At 35.0% G+C, this 26,641-nt stretch overlaps 1 protein-coding gene across 2 annotated transcripts in view; it reads right to left on the bottom strand.

Moving 5' to 3' along the window:
• The window catches only part of FAM227B (family with sequence similarity 227 member B), a 262,310-nt gene that overhangs the window by 174,813 nt on the left and 60,856 nt on the right, over positions 1-26,641 (bottom strand). For both annotated transcript variants that reach the window (XM_033408437.2, XM_033408436.2), the window contains exon 10: positions 18,842-18,979. In XM_033408437.2, the coding sequence (XP_033264328.1) occupies positions 18,842-18,979 (138 nt within the window). The remainder of the gene's footprint in view (positions 1-18,841; positions 18,980-26,641) is intronic.

Genomic DNA, 26,641 nt, shown 5'->3' with positions numbered 1-26,641 from the left:
CCATTATGGAAATGAGTATGGAGGTTCCTCAAAAAAATAAAATTAGATCCACCATATGACCAAGAAATTCCACTCCTGGTTATATATCCAAAGAAAACAAAAACACTAATTTGAAAGGATTAATGCTCTCCAATGTTCATAGCAGCATTATTTACAATAGCCATAATATGAAATCGACCTAAGTGTCTATGAACAGATGAATGGATAAAGAAGATGTGTTTAAAAAAAAAGATGTGTATATATCTTCACACACACACACATATACATACATACATATACACAATGGAATGTTACTCAGCCATAAAAAAGAATGAAAAATTGCCATTTGCAGTAACATGGATGGGCCTGGAGGGTATTATGCTTAGTGAAATAAGTCAGACAGAGAAAGACAAATACACACATTTTCACCTATATGTAGCATCTAAAAAATAAAACAAATGAGTGAATATAACAAAACTAAAACAGACTCACAGAGAACAAACTAGTGGTTACAAGTGGGACGATGGGTCGGGGGAGAGACAAGATAGGTGAAAGGGATTAAGAGGTACAAACTACTAGGTAGAAAATAAATAAGATACAAGTATGTAATGCACAGGGAATATAGCCAATATTTTATAATAAATTTAAATGGAGTATAACCTATAAAAATGTTGAAACAATATTTTGTACACATGAAACTAAAATAACATTGTAAATCAACTATACTTCAATAAAAAAGAAACATACCACCTTGTTTTGTTCAACCTAGTGACTTAATCTCTTAGAAGTATTCAAATTCTTGGGACTTCCCTGGTGGGCCAGTGGTTAAGACTCTGCACTCCCAATGCAGGGGGCCCAGGTTCGATCCCTTGTCAGGGAGCTAGATCTCACTTGCTACAACGAAGATCCCACACGTGGTGACGAAGATCCCGTGTATTGTAACTAAGACCCGGCACAGCCAAATAAACAAATAAATATTAAAAAAAGAAGTATTCAAATTCTTGTTATTCACTTCTCCTTAGCATGATATTTCCACATCACTCACTGGAGTATGTTAATGCATTTAATAATACGATAAGAACCTGCTGCTTTTTACACTATCCAGCACCTCTGACCACTGCTACCAATCTACAGACCAATGTACCTGGGGGGGGGGTGCATTTGCAAGTCACCCTGTGGCAGACAATGGAAAATTATCTTGGAAGCTAAATTAGTAATTAAGAAGTTGCATCCCAGCAAAGGGAGGATAAATGATTTTAAAAGATATATTATCCAAGTTATTCTGAAATCTAATTCACAACAATCAAATTTGGATAGTTCTGTAAAAACACTACTAGTTTCTGGTTCTTTGGGCTATAACTATTCTATGCTACATATTGTTCACCCCACTTCTGTTCACATAGTCTTTCTTCACATAGTATAAAAGCCAAAAAAACCAAACAACCCAATCAAAAAATGGGCAGAAAATCTAAACAGACATTTCTCCAAAGAAGACATACAGAAGATTAAAAAGCATGTGAAAAGATGCTCAAAATCACTAATTATTAGAGAAATGCAAATCAAAACTAGAATGAGGTATCACCTCACACCCATCAGAATGGCTGTCATCAGAAAGTCTATAAACAATAAATGCTGGAGAGGGTGATGGGAATGCAAACTGGAACAGCCACTATGGAGAACAGTATGGAAGTTCCTTAAAAAACTGAAAATAGAGCTACCATATGATCCAGCAATCACACTCCTGGGTGTACATACGGAGAAAACCATAAGTCAAAAAGCTACATGTACCCCAATGTTCATTGTAGCACAATTCACAACAGCCAGGACATGGAAGCAACCTAAATGTCCATCTCCAGAGGAATGGATACAGAAGATGTGGTACATACATACAATGGAATATTACTCAGCCATATAAAAGAACAAAATAATGCCATTTGCAGCAACATGGATGGACCCAGAGATTCTCATAGTGAGTGAAGTAAGTCAGACAAAGAAAGACAAATATTATATGATATTGCTTATATGTGGAATCTAAGAAAAAGGCTACAAATGAAATTATCTACAAAAACTTATATCTTTGAAATAGAGTTACAGACGTAGAAAATAAATTTATGGTTACCAGGGGGTAAGGGAGGGGAGGGATAAATTGGAAGATTGGGATTGACATATACATACTACTATATATAAAACAGATAACTAATGAAGACCTACTGTATAGCACAGGGAACTCTACTCAATACTCTGTCCTATAAGGGAAAAGGATCTAAAAAAGAGTGGATATATGTATTTGTATAGCAATTCACTTTGCTGTATACCTGAAACTAATACAACATTGTAAATCAATTATACCCCAATAAAAATTTTAAAAATTTAACCAATGATAGTACAATAATACAACTTATTGAAATTATTGCCACTTTGGGAGTTTATATCTCTGGCCATCCTGTTACTGTTTTGGGGGTTTCCTCACTATTTAGCCATGCAAATTTCTTGTTTTTCTTTAATGATGTATATTGAAAAGCGCAATGTTGAGATTTTACTGGCTTAATTCTCAGAGGGCTATCTCATTTTCAAGTTTGAAGGGTTCTGTCTTTATTGTCCCTAAGCATTGCTTAGAGTGAAGATGTAGCAAAATGACAAAGGTGCAAATTAAAGTTCAAGTAGCTAATCCATCTGGCTATTACTTGAAGCATTTTTGGAACATGTCATTTGCTAAATATCAACTAGTGCTTGTGTATGAGTAACTTGTTAAAAATTTTTTCACCTCCTCACATCACTAAGTACAGTAATGTGCACATAGGTACTTAAAAGTTACATGTTAACTGAATAGAAGAAATATTTTTTATCTCTTGTGGTTAAAACAATAGTCTATAAAAAACCATAAAGTATGTTAATGCTTTAACCTTAAAGTTCAGATAAAGAGGAAAAATTGGGCTTAAAAATTAGAGGGGGTGTAAAGATTGTTTTTCAAAAACGATCTTCATCTGAGTTTAAAAGGTTATATGGTGTGGTACCACAATAAGAGAAATGACCATTAAAACTTTAGTCTTGTAAATAATATAACAATATACTGGTTAAGGGGAGCTGGCTTGTAAATCCTGAGTCCTTCCAGATACTGAAATTCTGTAACTTCTTACATTCCAGTCCTAAAAAGGGAGATATGCCATTTTGTTTGGAAGGTAAATTTTAACTACCTGCTGCCTGTTTAACTCATTAAAAACAAAAAGAGAAAGTGCTTTTAGTTTAAAATTCTGGAGAAAAGTTAACCCCATATGACAATAAGCACCTAAAATGTCAAGAAGAAGAAATTATGCCTTAAAAATGTTTTAGATTAGAAGCAATTCTGAGACAGCAGCATACATGGAGCCCAGATTATTGCATTCCTGGACAGTCATATATACACACACATACATATGTATATACTCATGTTTTACCCCAGTTCAGCTCTTGACCTGCCTCAGCATTCCTCCAGCACACAAATTAAGGAAGTAATACACACAAAGACACACACACACACACACACACAGATAGAACTGTTGAGGGGAAAGAGTTCCAAAATAATAAATCTAAGTCATCAGTCTCTACTGCTAATTTCACCTCAACATTCAACAAGCACTTTAGGAGTTTATTCAGTACCTATGGATAGAAGGCATAGAGTAACGAAATGTTAGAAAAGGGAACTACAGAAATAATCTATTCTAATCACCTCATTTTTTTCAGGTGGAAAAATAAGGCTGAGAGGGATTATATGACATACTCAAGGACATTCAAGTCTTTTATGTGCAAGTTAAAGACATCAGAGCTGAGGAAACATTAGAAACTGTAGAGAAGTCTCCAAATGAAAACATGCTTATGCCCTTAGTAAATAAATTATCTGAGTCTTATGTTTAGAGGATTCTCCACAGTTACGACTGAGTCCAGCTTGGGGATAAGCAACACAGAAACTATAAAACTGTAAGCAGAATGTAAAACTATAAGCAGAATATGGTAGCTCTCAGAGGCCATGGGCCAAACCCCTGTGCAATGATTTCCTGTAGGAGAGTGGTCCTCAAAATTTTAGTCTCAGGACCACTTTATACTCTTAAGAATAATTGAAGACAACAAGAACTTTTGTTTATATGTGTTTTTGTATCTATTAGTATTTCCTATATTAGAAATTAAAACTGAGAAATCTTAAACATGTATTTATTATTTCATTAAAAATAACAGTAATAAACCCATTTCATATTAACATAAATGGCATCTTTTTCGAAAAAGATAACTATATTCAAGAAAAAAATTTGAGAAGAGTAACACTGTTTCACATTTAAAAGATCTCTAACAACTGGTTTAGTAGAAGACAGCTGGATTCTAATATTTACTTCTGCATTTCTGCTACTGTGATATATTTTTTGAAGCATATATTTATCTATTGAAGCATATTAAGAAAATCCAGTATCACACAGATTAGTCAAAAAAAGGAGGAGTATTTTAATAGTTGTGAATACTCTTTGAATACTATACCCAAATGTGAAAAGTTCTAGTTTCTTAATGGTGGGTTGCAATGTGGAATCTGAAAACACATAACTGTGCTTTGCGTACTCTGTTGCGTTACAATCCATTGGTCTGTCACTATGTATAATTTAAAAAAATATAATGCATTAGTCATTTGTAAAATATTGGTTCAGTGAGTTATGCAGATATTCTAAATGTTGACACATTTCTTTATAGTAAAAAAAAAAATCACATTCATTAATATCACCACTGAATTACCAGAGGTCTTTAAGTATTGGAAAACTGTCAAGATTATGGTAGTGGATGCAAGTTCTTCAAAATTTTTGTTTGAAAGCTCAAAATTTTTATTATTTTCATTTTTTAATTTCTTTTTTGTTTATATCTTTATTGGAGTATAATTGCTTTACAATAGTGTGTTAGTTTCTGTTGGACAACAAAGTGAATCAGCTATATGTATACAATACATATATCCCCATATCTCCTCCCTCTTGTGTCTCCCTCCCACCCTCCCTATCCCACCCCTCTAGGTCATCACAAAGCATTGAGCTGATCTCCCTGTGCTATGCAGCACCTTCCCACTAGCTAGCTATTTTACATTTGGTAGTGTATATATGTCAATGTTACTCTCTCACTTCGTCCCAGCTTCCCCTTCCCCGACTGTGTCCTCAAGTATGTTCTCTATGTCTGCGTCTTTATTCCTGCCCTGCCACTAGGTTCATCAGTACTGGAAAGCTCAAATTTTATCATTGGCCGTAGCAAAAGCACTCCATACATAAGGATTACTGCACTATTCTTTAATTCCTGTAAATGAGACACTTCCTGTCCTGCAAACTATATGCTCCCCCTTCCATAGTACGTAGCTATTACTAGGTAGCACTTTCCCAACCAGAGTTTTTATTTGTCAGCCCTCCTTACACCTAGGTGTAGCCATGGTTTGTTCTCACTAATGGTATGTGATTGGAAGTGATATGGAAAACTTCTGAATCAAGACTTTTATGAGTGTGTGTCTATTCCTCTTTTATTCTCCTGATACAGATTAATTCTACTGACTGTGAAGATCTATAGGATGGTGACCCCAGAAGGTGGAAGCAGTCTGGATCTCTGAATCACTATGTGGAGGAGAGGCACTCACTGATCACTAACTAATATGAATTCTCATAAGACAGCTTTAAATGTAGGTTAAGGTTCTACAGAAATATAAGAGGCTTAAAGTTCAAATAAAAACAAAGATTTGAACAAAATTCTACCTTGAACAGATTTCCTAGTAGTCACAGTCTAAACAGAAGTCTACAGAAAAAATTACTTTATAGAAAAATAAGACTACTTCTTTATGCAATCCTTGCCTTTTTGAAGTGGAACATCTGCCCTTTTAGTTTCCCTACAAAAAAAAAACAGAACAGTGTCTAGTAGACTAGACCCGTGCTTCCCTAGTGGAGGCTCAGCTTCTTTCAGAGGATTAGAAATTCCAACTCTTTGCTGTCACTGTACCTCTGGACCACTTTGGCCCCACAGTGTGGGTTTTCCATTCTCCAAACGATTGCTTGCTATTTCTAGAGGCATCTGTATACAAAATTGGGAAACAAGTGAGATTTTCCCCCAGCCTTCTGCATCCTACTTTGGCTCTTCTAACAGCTTTCCTCCTTCCTTCTCACATATTAAAACTTGATCCCAGAAAAGGATCTAAACACTCATTCACATTAGTCCTGAATGAGGGAATAAGGCTATGGTAATTCTCCTAAGTTAAAACTCTTATCCTATGATGACAATTTTAAGCCTTAACATACTTACAAGCCTGTAAAATTAAATGTCTGAGAGGCAGTATGTGAAGTCGTTAAAGAGTTCAGATTCTAAGGCCAGAATTTCCTGAATTTGAATTCATATTCCACCATTTATGAGTGATGTGACCTTGAGCAAGTTATTTAATTCCCTTATGTTTCAGTTTCCTCATTTTATAACTGATAATAAAAGCAACCGACTACATAAGAATATTACTAATAAAGCCCTAGTACGTTAACACACTTTATCAAATACATAGTTCAAATTGAAGATTTCCCCAAGTTGAACATAAATTATTAAAACTTAATTTTGAGCAGTATATGAAAAGAAACCCTAATTAAACCTCTAACCTACCATAATACCCCAGACTTAGATGATCTTATCCAGAAACAGAAAAATCTAGTGATGTTTTAGAATGTAATATAAAAAGTACTTTTCAAATATCTATGGGTAAATAAAATATATGATGCATTTTATAAAGACTTTCCATTAATATGAAAATCAAGTGTGTTTGAAACAAATATAATTTTTATGTTTTTCCAAATTAAAATGATCATTTCATTAGAAATACAGTATAAAACCTCTTTAAAGCATGGTAGTTCACCACCCAGAGTAATTCTTTATTTTAGATTGCATAAAATGGATACTGCAAAAATAATAACTTCTGAAAAAACCAGGACTATCATGAAGCAACATATAAATAATATTTGGAACAAAAGTAATTGAGATAAAAGCTCATAAGCAGTATACTTCCTCTAATAAGAGAAAAACATTTTTGATGGCCTCTATATAAATTATGGAATAACATAACTGTATTCTCTTGGTGGCTAAAAATATTGGTCAATATCTGTTGATTATTTTTAATTTTTGAATGTTGATTATGGTTAAATATTGAAATATTGAAACAGTTTCATATATATTATTTATGTAAAGAACATAAGAAACAATGCTATATATTATAGAAAGGAAGAATGCCTACAAATACCCATATAATCATTACCTCTGGGGAGGAAGGGACAGATTTAGGAATGGTACAAAAGATATGTAAATAAAAGGCTTGAAAAGCAAATATGGCAAAATGCAAATATTTGTTATGTGTGGGAAATATTTTCTATACTTTCCTGCATGTTTAAATAAAAAATAATAATAAAAACAAATCCAAAAGGAAACCCCATGTAAAGAATTGGGATAAACATAACCACTTTGATCTATCTCTCAACTCTAAGTAAAACAACTACAAAACTTACAAATAGGAAAATGTGCATCAGCACCAGAAAGAAAATACAAAAACTGATATTATATCTGAAGTCCATGAAATGGGACCAAATTTTAAAGTGTTTTTCATAATAAATATAGTTTACCACATGATGGGAAAGTACACATGAGGAGGTCTTGACAGATCCTCATCCACACTGGCAGAAACTTACTCAGAAAAGCAAAAGCTCCACTGAAATGAGATGTTTATTTGGGAATCCAAAGAAAAGTCCCTTACTCAAGGTCCTACAGTCCAGGGGCACCGGGTAGAATGGTAAGCCCATGACTGGCTAAAACATGATGTTGAAAATCGTGGTCTTTCGAGGGACTTGATTTTTTACTTTCAGCCTCACCTCCAAAGACCTTTCAGTTGTCATTCCCTAATAAAAGATTGTTCTTAGTTTACATATTTGCCAAATGAGTAGCTTGTAGTGGGCTTTATCCTATTTTTTAAAAATTGGTCCCTATATATTTTCATTTCTTATGAGGTAACAAGACAACATTTAGTATGTCATAGCATACCACGTGAAAACAGGATATGAAGGCTTTCTCTGGAGATTTTATTTCCTCAATGTCAGGGGATACTCTCCAATGGTGAAATGAAACTTTTTCCTTAAATATCTGCAACAGTGTCACTTTCCCTTCCTCTTCAGTCTGGCCATATAAGTTTCTATGTCTCACTTGAAATATTTGGCTAAGACCTTTACTAGGTCTACCACAGAGCTTAGGGAAATCCAAGAATTTTAAATAAATTTTGGCATTGTGAAAACTTATGAAAATCATCAAGACATGTTCTAGTGACATTTTCCAAATTTAAAGACAAGTTAAAAAATCTTGGAAACATCTAAATAAGTAAAAGTAAAAACTAAATTTTATAAATTAACTGTAAAGGAAGAAAACATAGGCTGGTTTAGACTTCTCTACTAGACTAAATAACAGAAGATAATGAAGCAGTATCTAGTTTTATAAGAACATGGGATTTGACAATTTGATATTTAAATTGGAAAATAAACTCAATATTTAAATATTTAATTTACATCAGTCTGACTCTCCCATAGATAAAAGTTATGAATTCTTGAAAGTGTTTAAAAAAAGGACATTAACCACTTGAAGATACCAGGGAATGACTAAAAGCAGATAGAAACTGGAGGGGAGTTGAGCCTTCTAAAATGGAACCTGTAGGGTTCTCATCAAGAAAAAAAGGCAGAGGACTCAAATCAATAAAATTAGAAATGAAAAAGAAGTTACAACTGACACCATACAAAGGATCATAAGAGACTAATACAAGCAACTATAAGGCAATAAAATGGACAACCTAGAAGAAATGGACAAATTCTTAGAAAGGTACAATCTTCCAAAACTGTACCAGGAAGAAATAGAAAATATGAACAGATCAATCGCAAGTACTGAAATTGAAACTGTGATTTAAAAACTTCCAACAAACAGCTGTCTGGAACCAGATGGATTCACAGGCAAATTCTATCAAACATTTAGAGAAGAGTTAACACCTATCCTTCTCAAACTATTCCAAAAAATTGCTGAGGAAGGAACACTCCAAAGCTCATTCTATAAGGTCACGATCACCTTGATACCAAAACCAGACAAAGATATCACACACAAAAGCATTACAGGCCAGTATTACTGATGAATACAGAAGGAAAAATCTTCAACAAAATACTAGCAAATCCAATCCAACAACACATTAAAAGAATCATATACCATGATCAAGTGGGATTTATCCCAGGGATGCAAAGATTCTTCAACATATGTAAATCAATCAATGTGATACACTACACTAACAAACTGAAGAATAAAAACCATATGATCATCTCAATAGATGCAGAAAAAGCATTTGACAAAATTCCACACCCATTTATGATAAAAACTCTCCAGAAAGTGGGCATAGAGAGAACATACTTCAACATAATAAAGGCCATATATGGCAAATCCACAGTAAACATCATTCTCAATGGTGAAAAACTAAAAGCATTTCCTCTAAGATCAGGAACAAGACAAGGACGTCCACCCTTGCTACTTTTATTCAACATAGTTTTGGAAGTCCTACCCACAGCAATCAGAGAAGAAAAAGAAATAAAAGGAATCCAAATTGGAAAAGAAGAAGTAAAACTAGCACTGTTTACAGATGATATGATACTACACATAGAAAATCCTAAAGATGCTACCAGAAAACTAGAGCTCATCAATGAATTTGGTAAAGTTGCAGGATACAAAATTAATACACAGAAATCTCTTGCATTCCTATACATTAACAGTGAAAGATAAGAAAGAGAAATTAAGAAAACTGTCCCATTTACCATTGCATCAAAAAGAATAAAATACCTAGGAATAAACCTACCTAAGGAGGCAAAAGGTTTGTACTCCAAAAAGTATAAGATATTGATGAGGGCTTCCCTGGTGGTGCAGTGGTTGAAAGTCTGCCTGCCAATGCAGGGGACATGGGTTTGTGCCCCGGTCTGGGAGGATCCCACATGCCGCGGAGCGGCTAGGCCCGTGAGCCACGGCCGCTGAGCCTGCACATCTGGAGCCTGTGCTCCGCAATGGGAGAGGCCACAACAGTGAGAGGCCTGTGTACCACAAAAAAAACAAAAAAAACTATAAGATATTGATGAAAGAAATAAAAGATGACACAAACAGATGAAAAGATATACTATGTTCTTGGATTGGAAGAATCAATATTGTGAAAATGACTATACTACCCAAAGTAATCTACAGATTCAATGCAATCCCTATCAAATTACCAATAGCATTTTTCACAGAATTAGAACAAAAAATTTTACAATTTGTATGGAAACACAAAACACCCTGAATAGCCAAGGCAATCTTGAGAAAGAAAAACAGAGCTAGAGGAATCAGGCTCCCTGACTTCAGACTATACTACAAAGCTACAGTCATCAAAATGGTATGGTACTGGCACAAAAACAGAAATATAGATCATTGGAACAGGATAGAAAGTCCAGAGATAAACCCATGCACCTATGGTCACCTAATATGTGATAAAGGAGGCAAGAATATACAATTGAGAAAGGACAGTCTCTTCAATAAGTCATGCTGGGAATACTGGACAGCTGCATTAAAAGAATGAAATTAGAACATTCTCTAACACTATATACAAAAGTAAACTCAAAATGGATTAAAGACCTAAATGTAAGACCAGATACTATAAACTTCTTAGAGGAAAACATAGGCAGAACACTCTCTGACATGAATCTCAGCTTGATCTTTTTCAATCCACCTCCTAGAGTAAAGAAAATAAAAGCAAAAATAAATGGAACCTAATTAAACTTAAAAGCTTTTGCACAGCAAAGGGAACCATAAACAAAACAAAAAGACGACCTACAGAATGAGAACATATTTGCAAATGTAGCAACTGACAAGGGATTTATCTCCAAACTATACAAACAGCTCATGCAGCTCAATACCAAAAACAAACAAAAAAAAACCCAATCAAAAAATGGGCAGAATATCTAAATAAACATTTCTCCAAAGTAGACATATAGACGGCCAAGAAGCACATGAAAAGATGCTCAACATCACTAAATTAGAGAAATTCAAATCAAAACGACAATAAGGTATCACCTCACTGGTCAGAAGGGCCATCATCAAAAAATCTACAAACCATAAATGCTGGAGAGGGTGTGGAGAAAAGGGAACCCTCCTACACTGTTGGTGGGAAGGTAAATTGGTACAGCCACTATGGAGAACAGTATGGAGGTTCCTTAAAAAACTAAAAATAAAGCTACCGTATGATCTAGCAATCCCATTCCTGGGCACAAATACAGAGAAAATCATAATTCGAAATGATACCTGCACCCCAAGGTCATTGCAGCACTATTTACAATAGCCAGGACATGGATGCAACCTAAAAGTCCATCAACCAAAGAATGGATAAAGATGATGTGGTACATGTATACAATGAAATATTACGCAGCCATAAAAAAGAATGAAATGATGTCATTTGCAGTGATATGGATGGACCTAGAGATTGTCATACTGAGTGAGGTAAGTCAGACAGAGAAAAACAAATATCATATGATATTGTTTATATGTGGAATCTAAAAAATATGGTACAAATGAACCTGTTTACAAAACAGAAGTAGAGTCACAGATGTAGAAAAGAAACTTATGTTTACCAAGGGGGAAAGGTAGGAGAGGGATAAATTGGGAGATTGGAATTGACATGTACACATTACTATATATAGAATAGATAACTAATAATAACCTGTTGTATAGCACAGGGAACTCTACTCAATACTTTGTAATGTGCTATATGGGAAAAGAATATAAATAAGAGTGGATTAAAAAAAAAAAAAAGAAACAATACCAAACCAGAACCCAATGGAACAATATCTTGCTGAAAGGCAAAAGAAAAGTGAACCTAGAATTCTAAATCCAGCAAAAATATCCTTCAAAAATAAAGGCAAAATGAACATTATTTTTAGATAAATAAACTTGAGAAACTTTATTACTGGCAGAACTGAACTATGAGAACTGCCAAAAGGTAGTTTTTTCCCAAGCTGAAGGGAAATGACACCAGATGGAAACTCAAATTTATAGGAGGGAATGAAGATCCAGGAATGGCAAATATGTGAATAAATATAGAAGACTATTTTTAAGTCTTCTCTTAATCTTTTAAAATACATATAATCACTTCTACTTCTTGCTATGATGGAGTAACAGGAACTGGATTGCTCTTCTTTCTTAAACAAGTAAAAAATTGGAGAAAATATATGAAACAATGGTTTTCATGTGTTGGACAACAGGCAGCACAGGACAGTAATCACCCCCGCTCCAGCCAAGAGGAAAAAACCTAATGAGGGAACCCTTCAGTTGTCTCATCTCATTGTCTCTAAAAAAGAAATTTTGAGGCCACAGTGTAGTGGTGGGAATCCAAGCAGAACTGAGTTGAAAAATAAAATTTAGCATTCAGGAAGGTCAAGGCAAGCTAAAATTCACAGGTCAGCATAATATAGAGGAGACAGATGCACACAGAGAGCATTCTGGAGCTCTTCAGAAGGTTATCCTTGAATTTTTGCCTGAGCTTGGTTTAAAAAAAAAAAAAACACAGGAAGGAGCGGGCAGAACAATGCTTGGGGCTCACAGAAAGCTCATGTTCCAGACAGCCAGATGGGAAATCTGTTACACACAGAGCATGGGGTAGAATACTAAGAAGGGTACTGCCTCAGTAGGGGAAGCATGTTAAGGCCTAAACAAAAGAGTTCTCTGGCTCCACCTAATGAAGCTTAAAATAAAGCCCCAAGTAGACCAAAATATATCTGAATAACTAGATCACATCTCAGATAAAACTCAAAAATATTTAATGGAATAAAATAAAAATTTACACAAAACTACAGTTTACTCAAGAAGGAACTGATCATTTGAATAGCACCATATCTATCAGAGAAATGAATTTTTAGTCAAAAACCTTACCACAGAGGAATTTCTAGACCCAGATGGCTTCATTGGTGAATTCTACCAAATACGTAAAGAAGAACAAATACCAAGTTTACACCAACCCTTAGAAAAGAGAAGAGGGGTGAACATTACACTTATTACTAAAATGTGACAGGACAGTACAGGAAAAGAAAACAAAATTTTAGCAAACTGAATTCAGTAGTATACATGAAAAGGTTAATACACAATTGCCAAATGGGATTCTTCCCAGGAATGCAAGGTTAGGTAACACTTGAAAAATCAATCAATGTAATTCACTGTATTAAAAGACTAAAATAGAAAAACAATATGTTCATCTCAACAAATGCTAAAATTCTACATCTATTTGTTAAAAAACAAACAACAACAAAAACCTCTCAGCAAACTAGGAAGGGAATGAAACTACCTCAACCTGATAAAAGATATCTATAAAAGCCTTCAGCCAAAATCTATTTAAAGGTAAGTAACCTAACATTTTCCCTCTAAGATCAGGAATGAGGCACGCATGTCTACTCTCACCACTTTTAGTCAACATCTTCTTAAAGATCCTAGCCATAGGCAAGTAAAATAAATAAAAGGCATATAGATTGAAAATAAAGTAAAATGCTCTTTATTCTCAGATGACATGAGTATCCATGAAGAAAAAATCCTAAGAAATCTAAAAAGGCTACTAGAACTAATAAGCAAGTTTAGTAAGATTGTAGGATATTAAGATCAACACAAAAGTATTTTTCTATAGTATTTTTTATATATTACCAGTGAACAATCAGAAATTGAAATTAAAAACACCATATGCAATATTATTTGAGAGATATGTGCAGCATCTATAAAGAAAAAACTAGAAAATATTGCTGAGATAGAAAGAAGTCCTAAATAAATGTGGAAATATTCTATGTTCATGGATTGGAATATCAATATTGTTAAGATGTCAATGCTTCTTCAGTTGATAGATTCAACCTAATTCCAATGAAAATTCCAGAGTATATACTTTAAATACTGATAAGCAGTTAAAAAATTATATAGAAATGAAAAGAATCTAGATAGCCAAAATAATTTTTTAAAAGAAGAACAAAGTTGGAGGACTTATAGTACCTGACTCCAAGACATGTTATAAAATTACGATTATCAAGGTAGTTTGGTATTGGCATTAGTGAAACAGAATTCAGAGTACATGCATAGAGCAATACACATATGATCAAATGTTTTTTTGACAAAGGTTCCAAGATAATTCAATGGGCAAAGGATAATCTTTTCAACATATGGTGCTAGAATAATATGCAAAGAAATGATCCTCACTGCTTACTTCACATAATTTTCAAAAATTACTCAAAATGAATTAGAGACCTAAGTGTATAATAGGAGCTACAATTCTAAGCTATAAAATTATATACTATAAAATTTCTAGAAGAAAACATGGGAGAAAATCTTGGTGAAATTGGGTTCACAAAAAAATTCTTGAATATGACACAAAAAAGCACATACCCTATTGGAAAAAATGATAAATTTGATTTTACCATATTATAAACTTTTGCCTTTCAAAGGACACTATTATAAAATGAAAAGGCAACTACAGACTAGAAAAGAATATTTGTAAAATATATACCTGTTAAAGGATTTGTGTCTAGAATATATAAAGAACTGTTATAACAGCATTAAAATAAGACAAACAACCCCAATAAAAATAGTGAAAAGATTGAAACAGACACTTCAGCAAAGAAGATATACAGATGGCAAATAAGCACATGAAAAGAGCTCATCATAATTAGTCGTTAGAGAAATTAAAATAAAACCTAACTAAATACTGGTACATAACCCACAAGAATGGCTAAAATTAAAAAGACTGTACAAAGTCTTAGCGAGGAAGTAAACTATAACTTGTATACTGATAGGAATGTAAAATTTTGGATAAATTTGGCAATTTCTTAAAATGTTATAATACACTTACCATACTACTCAGCCTTCCACTACTAGATGCTTACCAAAGATAAATGAAATCCTATGTTTACACAAAGACTTGTACATGAATATTCATAGCAGCTTTATTTATAATAGCTAAATACTGGAAACAATGCAAATGTCTACCAACATGTGAATGGATAAACAAATTGTTGTATGTCCTTACCATGGACTATTACTCAGCAATACAGGGGAACAAACTATTCATACATATATCAAGATGAATGAATCTCAAGATACTTATGCAGAGTTGAAAATGCCAGACAAAAGATAGCACATACTCTATGATTCCATTTACATGAAATTCTAGAAAATGCAAACTAACCTGTAGTGACAAAAATCACATGAGTAATTGCCTGGGGATTGAGAAAGAGGGAGGAACTACAAAAAAGTCTGAGAAACTTTCTGGAATGGTGGATATGTTTCCTATCTTGAAGGTTGTGACAGTTTTATGAGTTTATACATATGTCCAATTGTGAAATTTTATATTCTAAATGTGTGTGGTTTATTGTACATCAATTAGACCTCAATAAAGCTGAAATAAACCATGTAGTTATTTGAAGCAAAAATCCTAACACTGTATAATGTGAGACCATTATTCATGTAGATCTTCTAATATATATGACAACAGCACAAAGGACAAAGGGGAGTATGTGTAGCTATCCGTCTCCAAGTTCCTACATTTTTAGTAAAGTAGGACAACATTAACTTTAAGTAGTATTTTAATAATTTAAGGATGCATTTTGAAATCACTAAGGCAATTGCAAAAAATTCAAGAAGGTACAGGCAAACAGCCAGTAGAAGAATTAAAATGGAATACTAAAAGTATTTGCTTAACCAAATGAAGATAGGGAAGGGGAATTGAAGAACAAAAAACAGGTGAGATAAAACTGAAAACAAACAGGAACATGGTAAAAACAACCCTAATCATGTCAATAGTTATGCTGAATGTAAATGAAGTAATCACTCCAATCAAAAGGAAGAAATTGTAAGACTAAATAAAAAACCAAGATTCAACTATAGGTTGTTTGCAAGACAACCTTTAAACAAGAAAAAACAAAGAGGTTATAAGTAAAATGATGGGAAAAGATACACTATGCAAACCACAAGCATAAGAAAGCTCAAGTGGCTATATTAATATCTGACAAAATAGAACTCATAATTAGATCGATAATTCCCCTAGGAGAATTATCATAGATATGAAGAAATATTTCATAATGATTAAAGGGAAAACATAGCAATTGTGTATGTGCCCAGTAACTTAAAAATGCATAAAGCAAAAATCAGCAGAATTAAGGGGAGAAATAGATAATTCCACAATTGCAGTGGGAGATTTTAACACCCCCTTCTCAGTAATTAATAGAATAATTAAATATCATAAAGATACAGAACGAGAGTTAGCACACTTTTTCTATTAAGGGTCAGATAGTCCAATATTTTAGGCTTTGTGGGCCACATGTGATCTCTGTGGTATATATATATTTTTAAATTTATTTATTTTGGGCTGCGGTGGGTCTTTGTTACTGTGCGCCGGCTTTCTCTGGTTGTGGCAAGCGGGGGCTACTCTTTGTTGCAGTGAATAGGCTTCTCACTGCAGTGGCTTCTCTTGTTGTGGAGCACGGGTTCTAGAGCGCAGGCTCAGTAGTTGTGGCGCCTGGGCTTAGTTGCTCTGCAGCATGTGGTATCTTCCCGGACCAGGGCTTGAACCCGTGTCTCCTGCACTGGCAGGCAGATTCTTAACAACTGTGCCACCAGGAAAGTCCCTCTGTGGTATATTCTTTATTGTTTTTTTTTTTTTGTTTTTTTTTTTTTAACAACCCTTAAAAATGTAAAACTCATTCTTAGCTCATAGGATGTATAAAAAATAGGCTGCAGGCCAGATTTGGTCCACAGGCTGTAGTTTGTTGAATCTTGATATTGAAGATCTGAATATCACTATCAACCACCTTGATCTAATTGAAATTTACAAAATAATTGCAGAATACACATTCTTCTCATGTGCACATTGAATGTTCACCAAGATAGACCATGTACTGTACCATAAAACAAGTCTCAATACACTTCAAAAGATTGTAGAGTATATTCTCAGACCACAGTATATTTAAAATTGGAAATCAGTAATTTTTTTTTTTTTTTTTTTTTGCGGTACACGGGCCTCTCACTGTTGTGGCCTCTCCCATTGCGGAGCACAGGCTCCGGACGCGCAGGCCCAGCGGCCATGGCTCACGGGCCCAGGCGCTCCGCGGCATGTGGGATCCTCCCAGACCGGGGCACAAACCTGTGTCCCCTGCAATGGCAGGCGGACTCTCAACCACTATGCCACCAGGGAAGCCCTAGAAATCAGTAATTTTAAGGTATCTAGAAAAGCCCTAAGTATTTAAAAATTAAATAATACATCTCTAAATAATCCATAGGTCAAAACAGAAATTATACTGGATATTAGAAAATATTTTGGATTAAATGATAACGAAAATATATCAAAATTTGCAGAATGTAGCTGAAACAGGAATTAGAGAAATTTATAGCTTTAAATGTTTATATAAAAGAGGGAGAGAGAACACAATAAAACAAATAGGATAAATTCAAACATTTGGTGGATAAAGGATATATGGGAGTTCCTTATACTATTCTCAACACTTTTCTGTAAGTTAAAATGAAAAAAAAAAATAGAAAGCTCCCCCAACCTCCTTAATTTTATACTCAGCCAAGTTGTTATTCACATGTGAGACTGAGAAACAAAGAGAGATAAGATTGGGTCAAGACAGTGGATTATGTCTCTTTCCATCCAAAATTACAAATATGCATGAAGCTCTGTAAAAACCAGGGTGACATTAGCAAATAAGAAATTTCACATAACTACTAAAAGATAGAAATCAGACAGGATGACATCTATGGGGATAAGAGTGGAGAAGAATCAAAGTACTAATCAGAAGAGCAGTAATTAACTAATTAAACAATTTTGGAATCAGAAATTAACTGACGAGCCGCTTTCAGAAGAGTAGGTTGAGTAGGTTAGTCCCTCCTTGCCCTGGCCTATATCAAGAAGTATGATGGAAAGGTATTTCCCTCTACACTAGTGGTTCTTAACTTTGCCTGCACATTGAAATCATCTGGGTAGCTTTAAAAAATACTGAGCCTCACATTCTTATTTAATTGGTCAGAAATGAGGCCTGAGCACCAGACCTATGTTTAGTATTGAAATATAGTATAAATTAGAGGAAAATAAACTTGCCCTAAAGTGCTAATTAATGTAGAGTTACTGAGAAGTTTCGTCCTGGTACAGGAATTTGGGAGGTAGAAGAGAATACAAAAATATATCTATGTGAATTGCTATTTCAAGTAGTCTGTAAGCAGACTATTTAATAAGTAAGCATTTGGAAAAAAACAAAATACTGGACTACAACTACCTTCCTTTATAACAAAATAAACCCCAAGTGGATTAAAGAGTTGAATAAAACATGGAAATAAAAAAGTACTAGAAAAAAAGAACAGGTAGATTCTTTTTTTCATAATATTAGGTAAGTAAGTCCTGACAAACATGCCATAAAACTGAAACTACAAAAGACATTATTTAAATTTACTGAATAAAAACTTTAAACTTATCTATTGGTAAAACACATTATTAACCAGAGAGCAATACAGCTAAAAATTAAGAATATTTGTAGTGTTCTTACAAACCTGAGAAGTTCCCGCAGATCAATATAAAAACACAGTAACATGCAAATGAGAAAAGGACTTAAGCACATGCTATTTTTTTAATGAAAAACTAAAATATAAAGCAATATTCAAATTACTATAATAGCCATCTATAAATCAAATGTTATTTTAAGACCCTCACCAGAAAATAAATCATTAGAAAATTTTGACAAAAAAATAATGATACACTTGATTTTGGCTATTTCAATCAGAAGTATATAATAAATTTACTTACAAGTTGATATGCGTCCTTGACTTCTTGCAATCCTGTCCTTTATAGATTCTGAAGGTGTTTTCTTGCTACCATGAATGGTTGTTGTGGAGAGTTCGTTCAGCTTCCAGTGGGTCCAAAAGTCTTTTTTAGGTTTTAAACCTGTTGATACAAATATGTATATTTAGCCAAAGAAATTAGGAGTTTAAAAATATCTTTTGTCAAAGCCTTTTTAGGAGCATTATACATTTCATTCTCACAACAGTCCTGTGAGGACTGTCAGTCTCAAGTTTCAAAAGAGGAAATCTCTACATAGAAATGTTAATATCTTATCACATAAGACAGAATTAGAAAAGAGATAAGCTTGATATATACCTTTCTGACTCACAGACATAAGCTAAGTTCATAAATGGACATAAGGGGAGATTAATATTGTGAAAACTTGGAAAGGACCTAAATATCCAGCAACAGTACATCCATACAGTGGATCATGAAGTATCCATTAAAAGTTACCTTGTAAGTATTTGTTAACATATAAAGGCAATCATAACATGTTTTTATGTGAAGGACAATTTTACCATATACATATGTGTGACTATAGCTTAAACATTAACATGATTTCCTCTCAGCATAGGTGATTATTGTTTTCAAAATTTCCCTATCTGTATTTCCTATTATTTTTAAAATAATGTTTATGAATCAGTTATAGTACCCTAAAAGAAATAAAAATAAATTCCATTTAAAAAGTTCCATTTTTGTTCCAAAAACTGTACAGGGTTGAATAATTGATTTAACCACACTAAACATTTATATCCTCAGCAATAAAAATGAGAACAATATAAATTCCTTTGCATACTCCATATGTTTATTCTGATGGTTGAGACAGTATATGTTAATGTGTTCAGTAAATGGGAAATATGAGCTAATATTATCATCATTATTAATACCCATTGATATATTCATAAACATAGCCAGTATTTTCTCAGCAGTGAGTATTCAATGAGGATTATTTGCTATATTTTGATATCAAATTGGAATTTTCTAAGTGTTTTTAGATTTGGTTATTGCCTATTTCACATTAGTTGCCACTAGATAAAATATTCAGAAGCCTGAAGTGTGATTCGTTTGAATGTTCCTCCATAGATTGTCTATGTTTTAAAATATATAGTGTATTTGTGGAAAATCTGGGGTATAGTAAGGCTAACAGATCAGGAGATTAAAAGACAGTTTTTTTTTATTGAGAGGGGGATCAATGTCAGAGTAGGAAGACATGGAGCTCACTTGCTCTCACAAACACATCAAAAATACATCTAGGGGCTTCCCTGGTGGCGCAGTGGTTGAGAGTCCGCCTGCCGATGCAGGGGACACGGGTTCATGCCCCGGTCCGGGAGGATCCCACATGCCGCGGAGAGGCTGGGCCCGTGGGCCATGGCCACTGAGCCTGTGCGTCCGGAGCCTGTGCTCCGCAGCGGGAGAGGCCATAGCAGTGAGAGGCCCGCGTACCGCAAAAAAAACAAAAAACAAAACAAAAAAACAAAAAAACCATCTACATGTGGAAGATTACTCAAAGAAAACTAATTGGAAACCGGCAGAATATCTCCTATAAAACCAAAACTGCAAGGAAGATCTCCATGTAACTGGGTAGACTTGGGGGGGAAAGGCATCGGGTTGGAACCAGCACCCCTGGAGGGGTCTGTAAGGAAGAGAAAGGTCCACAAAGGTGGACCCTTGCCCTGGGGAGCCCCCATGCCTGTTGGGAAATCCACTGAGACAGAAGAGCTGGAGAAGCCTAGACTCTAATTGTAAGGAGTGCGTGTGTGCTGGCTTGCCAACAATCAGAGCAGAGAGAGACTTGCACTGATGGCTGCCACCTCATCACACTTCCCAGTTTGAAGGGGCAAGTGCCCAGTGCCCCTCACTCCACACTACAGCCTGGCAGGAGATCAGGGGAAAGATTCAGTCTACCTGCTAGAAGTGGGATTGCTGAATCACACGGGAGTTCTATTTTCAGTTTTTTGAGGGACTTCCATACTGTTTTCCATAGTAGCTGCACCAATTTACATTCCCACCAACAGTGCACAAGGGTTCTCTTTTCTCTACATCCTTGCCAACATTTGTTATTTGTAGTCGCTTTGATAATGGCCATTCTAACAGGTGTGAGGTGATATATCATTATGGTTTTTACTAGCATTTCCCTGGTGATTAGTGATGTTGAACATCCTTTCATGTACCTGTTGGACATCTGTATGTCTTCTTTGGAAAAATGTCTGTTTGGTTCCTCTGCCTATTTTTAAAATCAGATTGTTTCCTTTTTGCTGTTGAACTGAGTTCCTTTTATCTTTTGGATATTAACCTCTTATCAGATATAATTTGCAAATATATTCCATAAGTTGTCTTTTCATTTTGTTGTTTTCTACTATGCAGAAGCTCTTTAGTTTGATGTTGTCCCACTTACTAATTTTTGCTTTTGTTGCTTGTGCTTTTGATACCATATCCAAAAAATTGTTGTGAATACATATGTCAAGGAGATTTACCACTATGTTTTCTTCTTAAGAGTTTTATGGCTTCAGTTCTTTACTCCATTTCAAGTTAATTTTTGTGAGTGGCATAAGATAGGAGTCCAATTTCATTATTCTACCTGTGATGATCCAGTTTTCCCAACACCATTTATTGAAGAGACTATCCTTTTCCCATTGAGTATTCTTGGCTCTCTTGTCAAATATTACTTGAGTGTGTTTGTGAGGGTTTATTTCTGGGCTCTCAATTTTGTTCCATTGGCCTATGTTGTCTTCTTTCCTATAGTTTCCATGTCTTGCTCAAATTACATATCTGATCATACATGTTATCTATCCATCTTTTCCACTAGAGCATTTACTATATTAATCATAGTTACTTAAAATTTCCTGTCTGATATTCTAATATCTGTGTCATATCTAAAACTGGTTCTGATGATTTGTCTCTTGATAGTGTGTCTATTTTTTCCATTGCTTTTTTGTAGACTTCATAATTTTTGTTGAAAGTCAGACATATTGTGTAATGCAGCAAAGATGAGGTAAATAGTTTTCAGGCCTTGAAATGGGCTTTTTGTTTGGTCTTAAGCATGGGTAATTAAGTCAATCTGGAAGGGAACTGAGAGTTGGGCTGTGTTTGGGTTTTGTTGTTACTATGATTACCTTTAGTACTCTACATGCTTCAAATTCCTCTTACGATGTAAACTGCCTTGCCAGAGGTTTTCGTTTTCTCTTAGTTTACTTCCACATCAGCATCTGCTCCACTCTCAGTTTTAGATCTTTTGTGTCTTCTCAGAAATGGTCTTTTCCACACTTGTGCCCCTCTCCCAGCAGTAGACTGCTGTTACCTGTCAGTTGATGTTTGTTAGCCTGGTAGTGGTAGGTATTCTCTGTTCTGAATCAGCATCAGCGTTGGGTTTTGTTCCTGGGTCTTGGGATAGGGTCTTCTCAGTAATCCAGCCTTGCCCCAGCTGTAGCAAACTTGTTCTTGGCCCAGTATGTATTCCTGGCCTCTGGGATAGAGGTAGTTTTCTGTTTCCCAGGTGAGCTGTGTCTCCACTTCTTCCCTAAGGGCAACTGCATTTGCTGCTCTTCCTCCCCACAACCTTTCCCCCTCCTCCTGCTGTGGCTTAAAGCTTGTTGTTGTTGTTAACATAGAGGAGATAGAAGGGTCAAGGCAAGGCTTTATGCCTTTTTTGCAGTGCTTCTATTACATTCCCCCAGGCTTTCTCAAGACTGTTATTCCACCCTCAGTATTTCTTGTAAGATGTGTGGAGAGAAGCTTGCAAGAGAGGGCAACTTCTCCCTTCTTTTATGTAGCTACTAAGGGTTCTATATTCTCACACTAGACCATACTCAGCTTTAAGCAATTCATTAAAAATTTTGGCTAAGGGAATTCCCTGGTGGTCGAGCGGTTGGGACTCCGTGCTTCCACTTCAGGGGGCTGGGGTTCAATCCCTGGTCGGGGAACTGAGATCCTGCAAACCACGTGGCGCAGACAAAAAAAAAAAAATTTTGTTGTTGAATTCTTCTTACTGGCTTTCATGGTATCTGGCTGCATCTGCCCCCGAAGAGCAAGTGCTTGCATCTGGTCTCTCCTTGGAGGCCCCTTTCTTTAGATTTGGGGTTGACTGCTCTGCAATCTCTGATGGGTTCAAGGAAAGTTTTGAATTTCCAGACAGTCCAGTGTTTTTTGGTGGAAGGGTAGAGGTAATATAATTTTAGTTTTCTACATCCTAAGCAGAAGCCAGAAGTCATGGCACAAATTTTAATCTTGCTCATTGTAAGGCTGCCATGTGGGATTCAGTCATAAGACTTGTGCCAAAATCTAGCCAATCGTACAAAATCTTAATGTGTCTCTAGAGAAGTAGCCTCCAAAGTCTTCCATATCCTAATCTTCCCAAATTGTGAATATGTTATGTTACATGGCAAAGGGGAATGAAGGGGGCAGATGGAATTAAGTTTGTAAATTGGCTAACCTTAAAATAGGGTATGTGGGCTTGTCCAGGTGAGCCCAATGTAATCAGAAGGGTCCTTAAATATGGAAACGGAAGGTAGAGGAGTCAGTATCAGAGTGATGCAATATGAGAAAGACTGACTATCCATTGCTGGCTTTGATAATGAAAGAGGGCCATGAGGCAAAGAATGGAAACAGCTTCAGAAAAGTTGCAAAGAAACAGATTCTCCCCTAGAACCTCTAGAAGAACACAGCCCTGCCAAACATCTTCATTTTAGCCTAGTGAAACTTATTTTGGACTTCTGATTTCCAGAACTATAACACATTTATGTTGTTTTAAACTAAGTAGTAATTTGCTATAGTAGCAATAGGAAACTAATACAGTCTCTGGTGCTCTAAGAATTGTGTATAAGGAGCTCTGGTAACAAAAATTTTGTTTGTGAAAAACGAACCAAAAATGAAAGCCAAATGACAATGTAAGAAATCAAACTGAATATAATGTAAATAACCTAATAAAGTGATTACTTCATCCTGATAAAAAGGAATTTTTTTTTATTAAGGAGGAGAAATTGAATCAAGTATTTTAGATCTATGCTATAAACATCTCAACAAAGAAATAAGAAAAACATGTCTTATAAAATTCTTTCAACAAGTGCTCTAGCCAAAATAATCACAACTGAGAGATAAAAATCTTACTAAAAGTTGAAAAGGTCGTTTATGAGCATAGACTCAGAAAACATGTGACTCTTGATAGGTATGCAATGTGAGAAATGCATTGCAAGAGAAATCTGTACATATTCATGATTAAATAAACCATAGAGGCTCTAGTGCAGCTACCACTACTGCCTTTGTTTTCAACTTAAATTTTTATCAATGAATAAAAATTAAAATGAACAATCATGTACAGTTCAATGAATCTTCACAAATTTAATATATGGTGTCCATGTTACCAGCCCCCAGAAACAAAATATTCAGCACTCCAGGTGCCCTCCTTTCTAGCCAGGACCAATTCCCAAGAATAAACATTATCTTGACTTCTAAAATTATAGCTTAGTTTTGCCAGATTTTGAACTTTGTATCAGTGGACTCAAACAGGATATACTCTTTTGTGTCTGGGCATTTTTCCCCCCTCAACCTTGTTTCTGTGATTTGTTCATACTATTGTATATAATTCTAGTGTGTTCATTCTCATTGCTGGTAGTATTTCATTATATGAATATTCCACGGTTTATCTAAATTTCATATTATTGATGGGCATTTGGACAGTTTGTTTTGATTATTATATAAATAGTGCTAAGAACATTTTGTGCTTTTGGTGTACAGAAATATGTACATTTCTGTAGGTTATGTACCTGGGAGTCATAGATATGCTGGTCCAAACTCGCATATGTTCAGCTTTATTAGATATTGATTGTACACTCCCACCAGCATGGCTGCCTTTTATCTTAAGAAAATGCAGGTTTGAATTTTTTTAACTCTGTTTGAGATAAGTGTACATTTACATGCACTTGCAAGAAATAATACAGAGAGATCCCCATACCCTCTATTTAGTTTCCCACGATGGTAACTAATACCTTGTAAAACTATAATATGGTATCACAACCAGGATATAGACAATGATATAGTCAGGATATGGAACGGTTCCATCACAAGGATTCCTCGAGTTTCCCATTTTAGCCACACCTACCCTCCACTTTAAACCATTTTTTCTGCCTGATGTGAAGTTAATAGGTGAGGAAACAATAGATGATCCTTTTGCTACAGAAATGTTTTCTACTAAGGTGAAGTAGCCCACAGAGAAGTATTGAAACAAGTGTTCAACAGGGATGACTAGCCTATGTTGGAAGGATATGCATTCATAAACAGCCGTATTCAGACTAGAAGTGAGCAATGAAGTTTACTAAAGATAGATCAATTTTGTGCCTGTGTAGATGGTTTTATAATAAAAACTATCTCCACCAAAAAAGGTGGAGATCATTCCACCTTTTGTGAATCCTAGGGTGTTAATCAAGTACGTGTTTTAGCATATGACTAATAAAGCCCAAGTAGTTGCTGGGAAACACTGGGAGGATTAGGGAGGGCTTGCTTCCTCTAAGTCTTCAGAAAAATTTCCCTTTTCCTTCTCTGCAACAGTTTTTCATAAATTAAATACCGGTGTTTTTATTTTATTCACCTCAGGGGGCAATATTCCATTACTCATAGGAGTTCAGACACTGGAGTCTGACAGGCTTAAGTTGAAATCCTGGTTCGTTACTTAGTAGTAACTGTGGACAAATTCTCTTAACCTTGGTTTTCCCTTTTGTAAAGGAATAATAGCATATTGTTATAATAAGGATTTTTGAGGCTTAAGTGGGATTTTTTATGTAAAATGTGGATTTCTCTTGCTCAGCTTGCTGTTGACTTTGCTGTGGATTTAACCCTCTTTCTATAGGTACAAATGGAGACCACTTGTCATGTCTAGATTCTTGCCCATGTCTGAGTCCAGCATCCATTCATCTAGCATAGTTCTGCTGTTCCTTCAATGTCTACTTATATTCTTGAGTCAGGCTATGAAGATTACCTTAATTATCACTGTACTTTTTCTTCCTTTGCTTTCAAATGCTTTTAGTGTTTACTATTTCTTTCTTGTAATTCTCCTATAGTGTAGACACCATTTAGGGCACAGTCATCTCCTTGTTACACTTTAAAATAATCACTAAAAATTTGAGATTTTGTTATAAAAAATGCAAATGTTGACGAATATTACATCTCAAACTTAAATCCTGATTCCATAAAACCCTACCACCACAACCTTCTCTTGCAGTCTTCACCATTTCAGTAGTTGTCTATTTGCTCAGGCTAAAATTCTTGGCATCATCCCTGACTCTTTTATTTGTTCCACTTTCAACTTCTATATATCAATAAATCCAATGGACTCTGCCAGCAGACTTATCTAATATAACTTGCCAGCTCCTCATCCTTTAACCAACCTGTTCTAACCAATCACCATGTCTCACTTCTATTACTGCAATATCTCCAACTGCATTCCTTATTCCTCCCTTGTCCCCTCTATGGTCTCTTGTTCTCCCAAAAGCTAGAGTGATCCCTTATAAACATATTTTAGGTTACAAGTGTTATTTGCTCAAAATCATCTAGTGCTTTTCCATTTCACTCAAAATGAAAGAGTCCTTGTAACTGCCTATAAATTATGAGATGCCCTAACCTACAGACATATCTCTGACCTCATCTTTCTACTTTTCAATTCCTTTCTCATTCTACCTCAGCTACATTGGTTTCCTTGCTGTATTGCAAATATGCTAATCTTCTACCTGCATCATGGCCTTTTCATATGCTGTTCCTTCTACCTAAAAAGTTTCC

Source organism: Orcinus orca, chromosome 2, assembly GCF_937001465.1.
Source record: "Orcinus orca chromosome 2, mOrcOrc1.1, whole genome shotgun sequence".
Lineage (NCBI taxonomy): Eukaryota > Metazoa > Chordata > Mammalia > Artiodactyla > Delphinidae > Orcinus > Orcinus orca.
The sequence above is the reverse complement of the archived record's forward strand: the minus strand, read 5'-3'. Positions and strand labels throughout refer to the sequence as shown.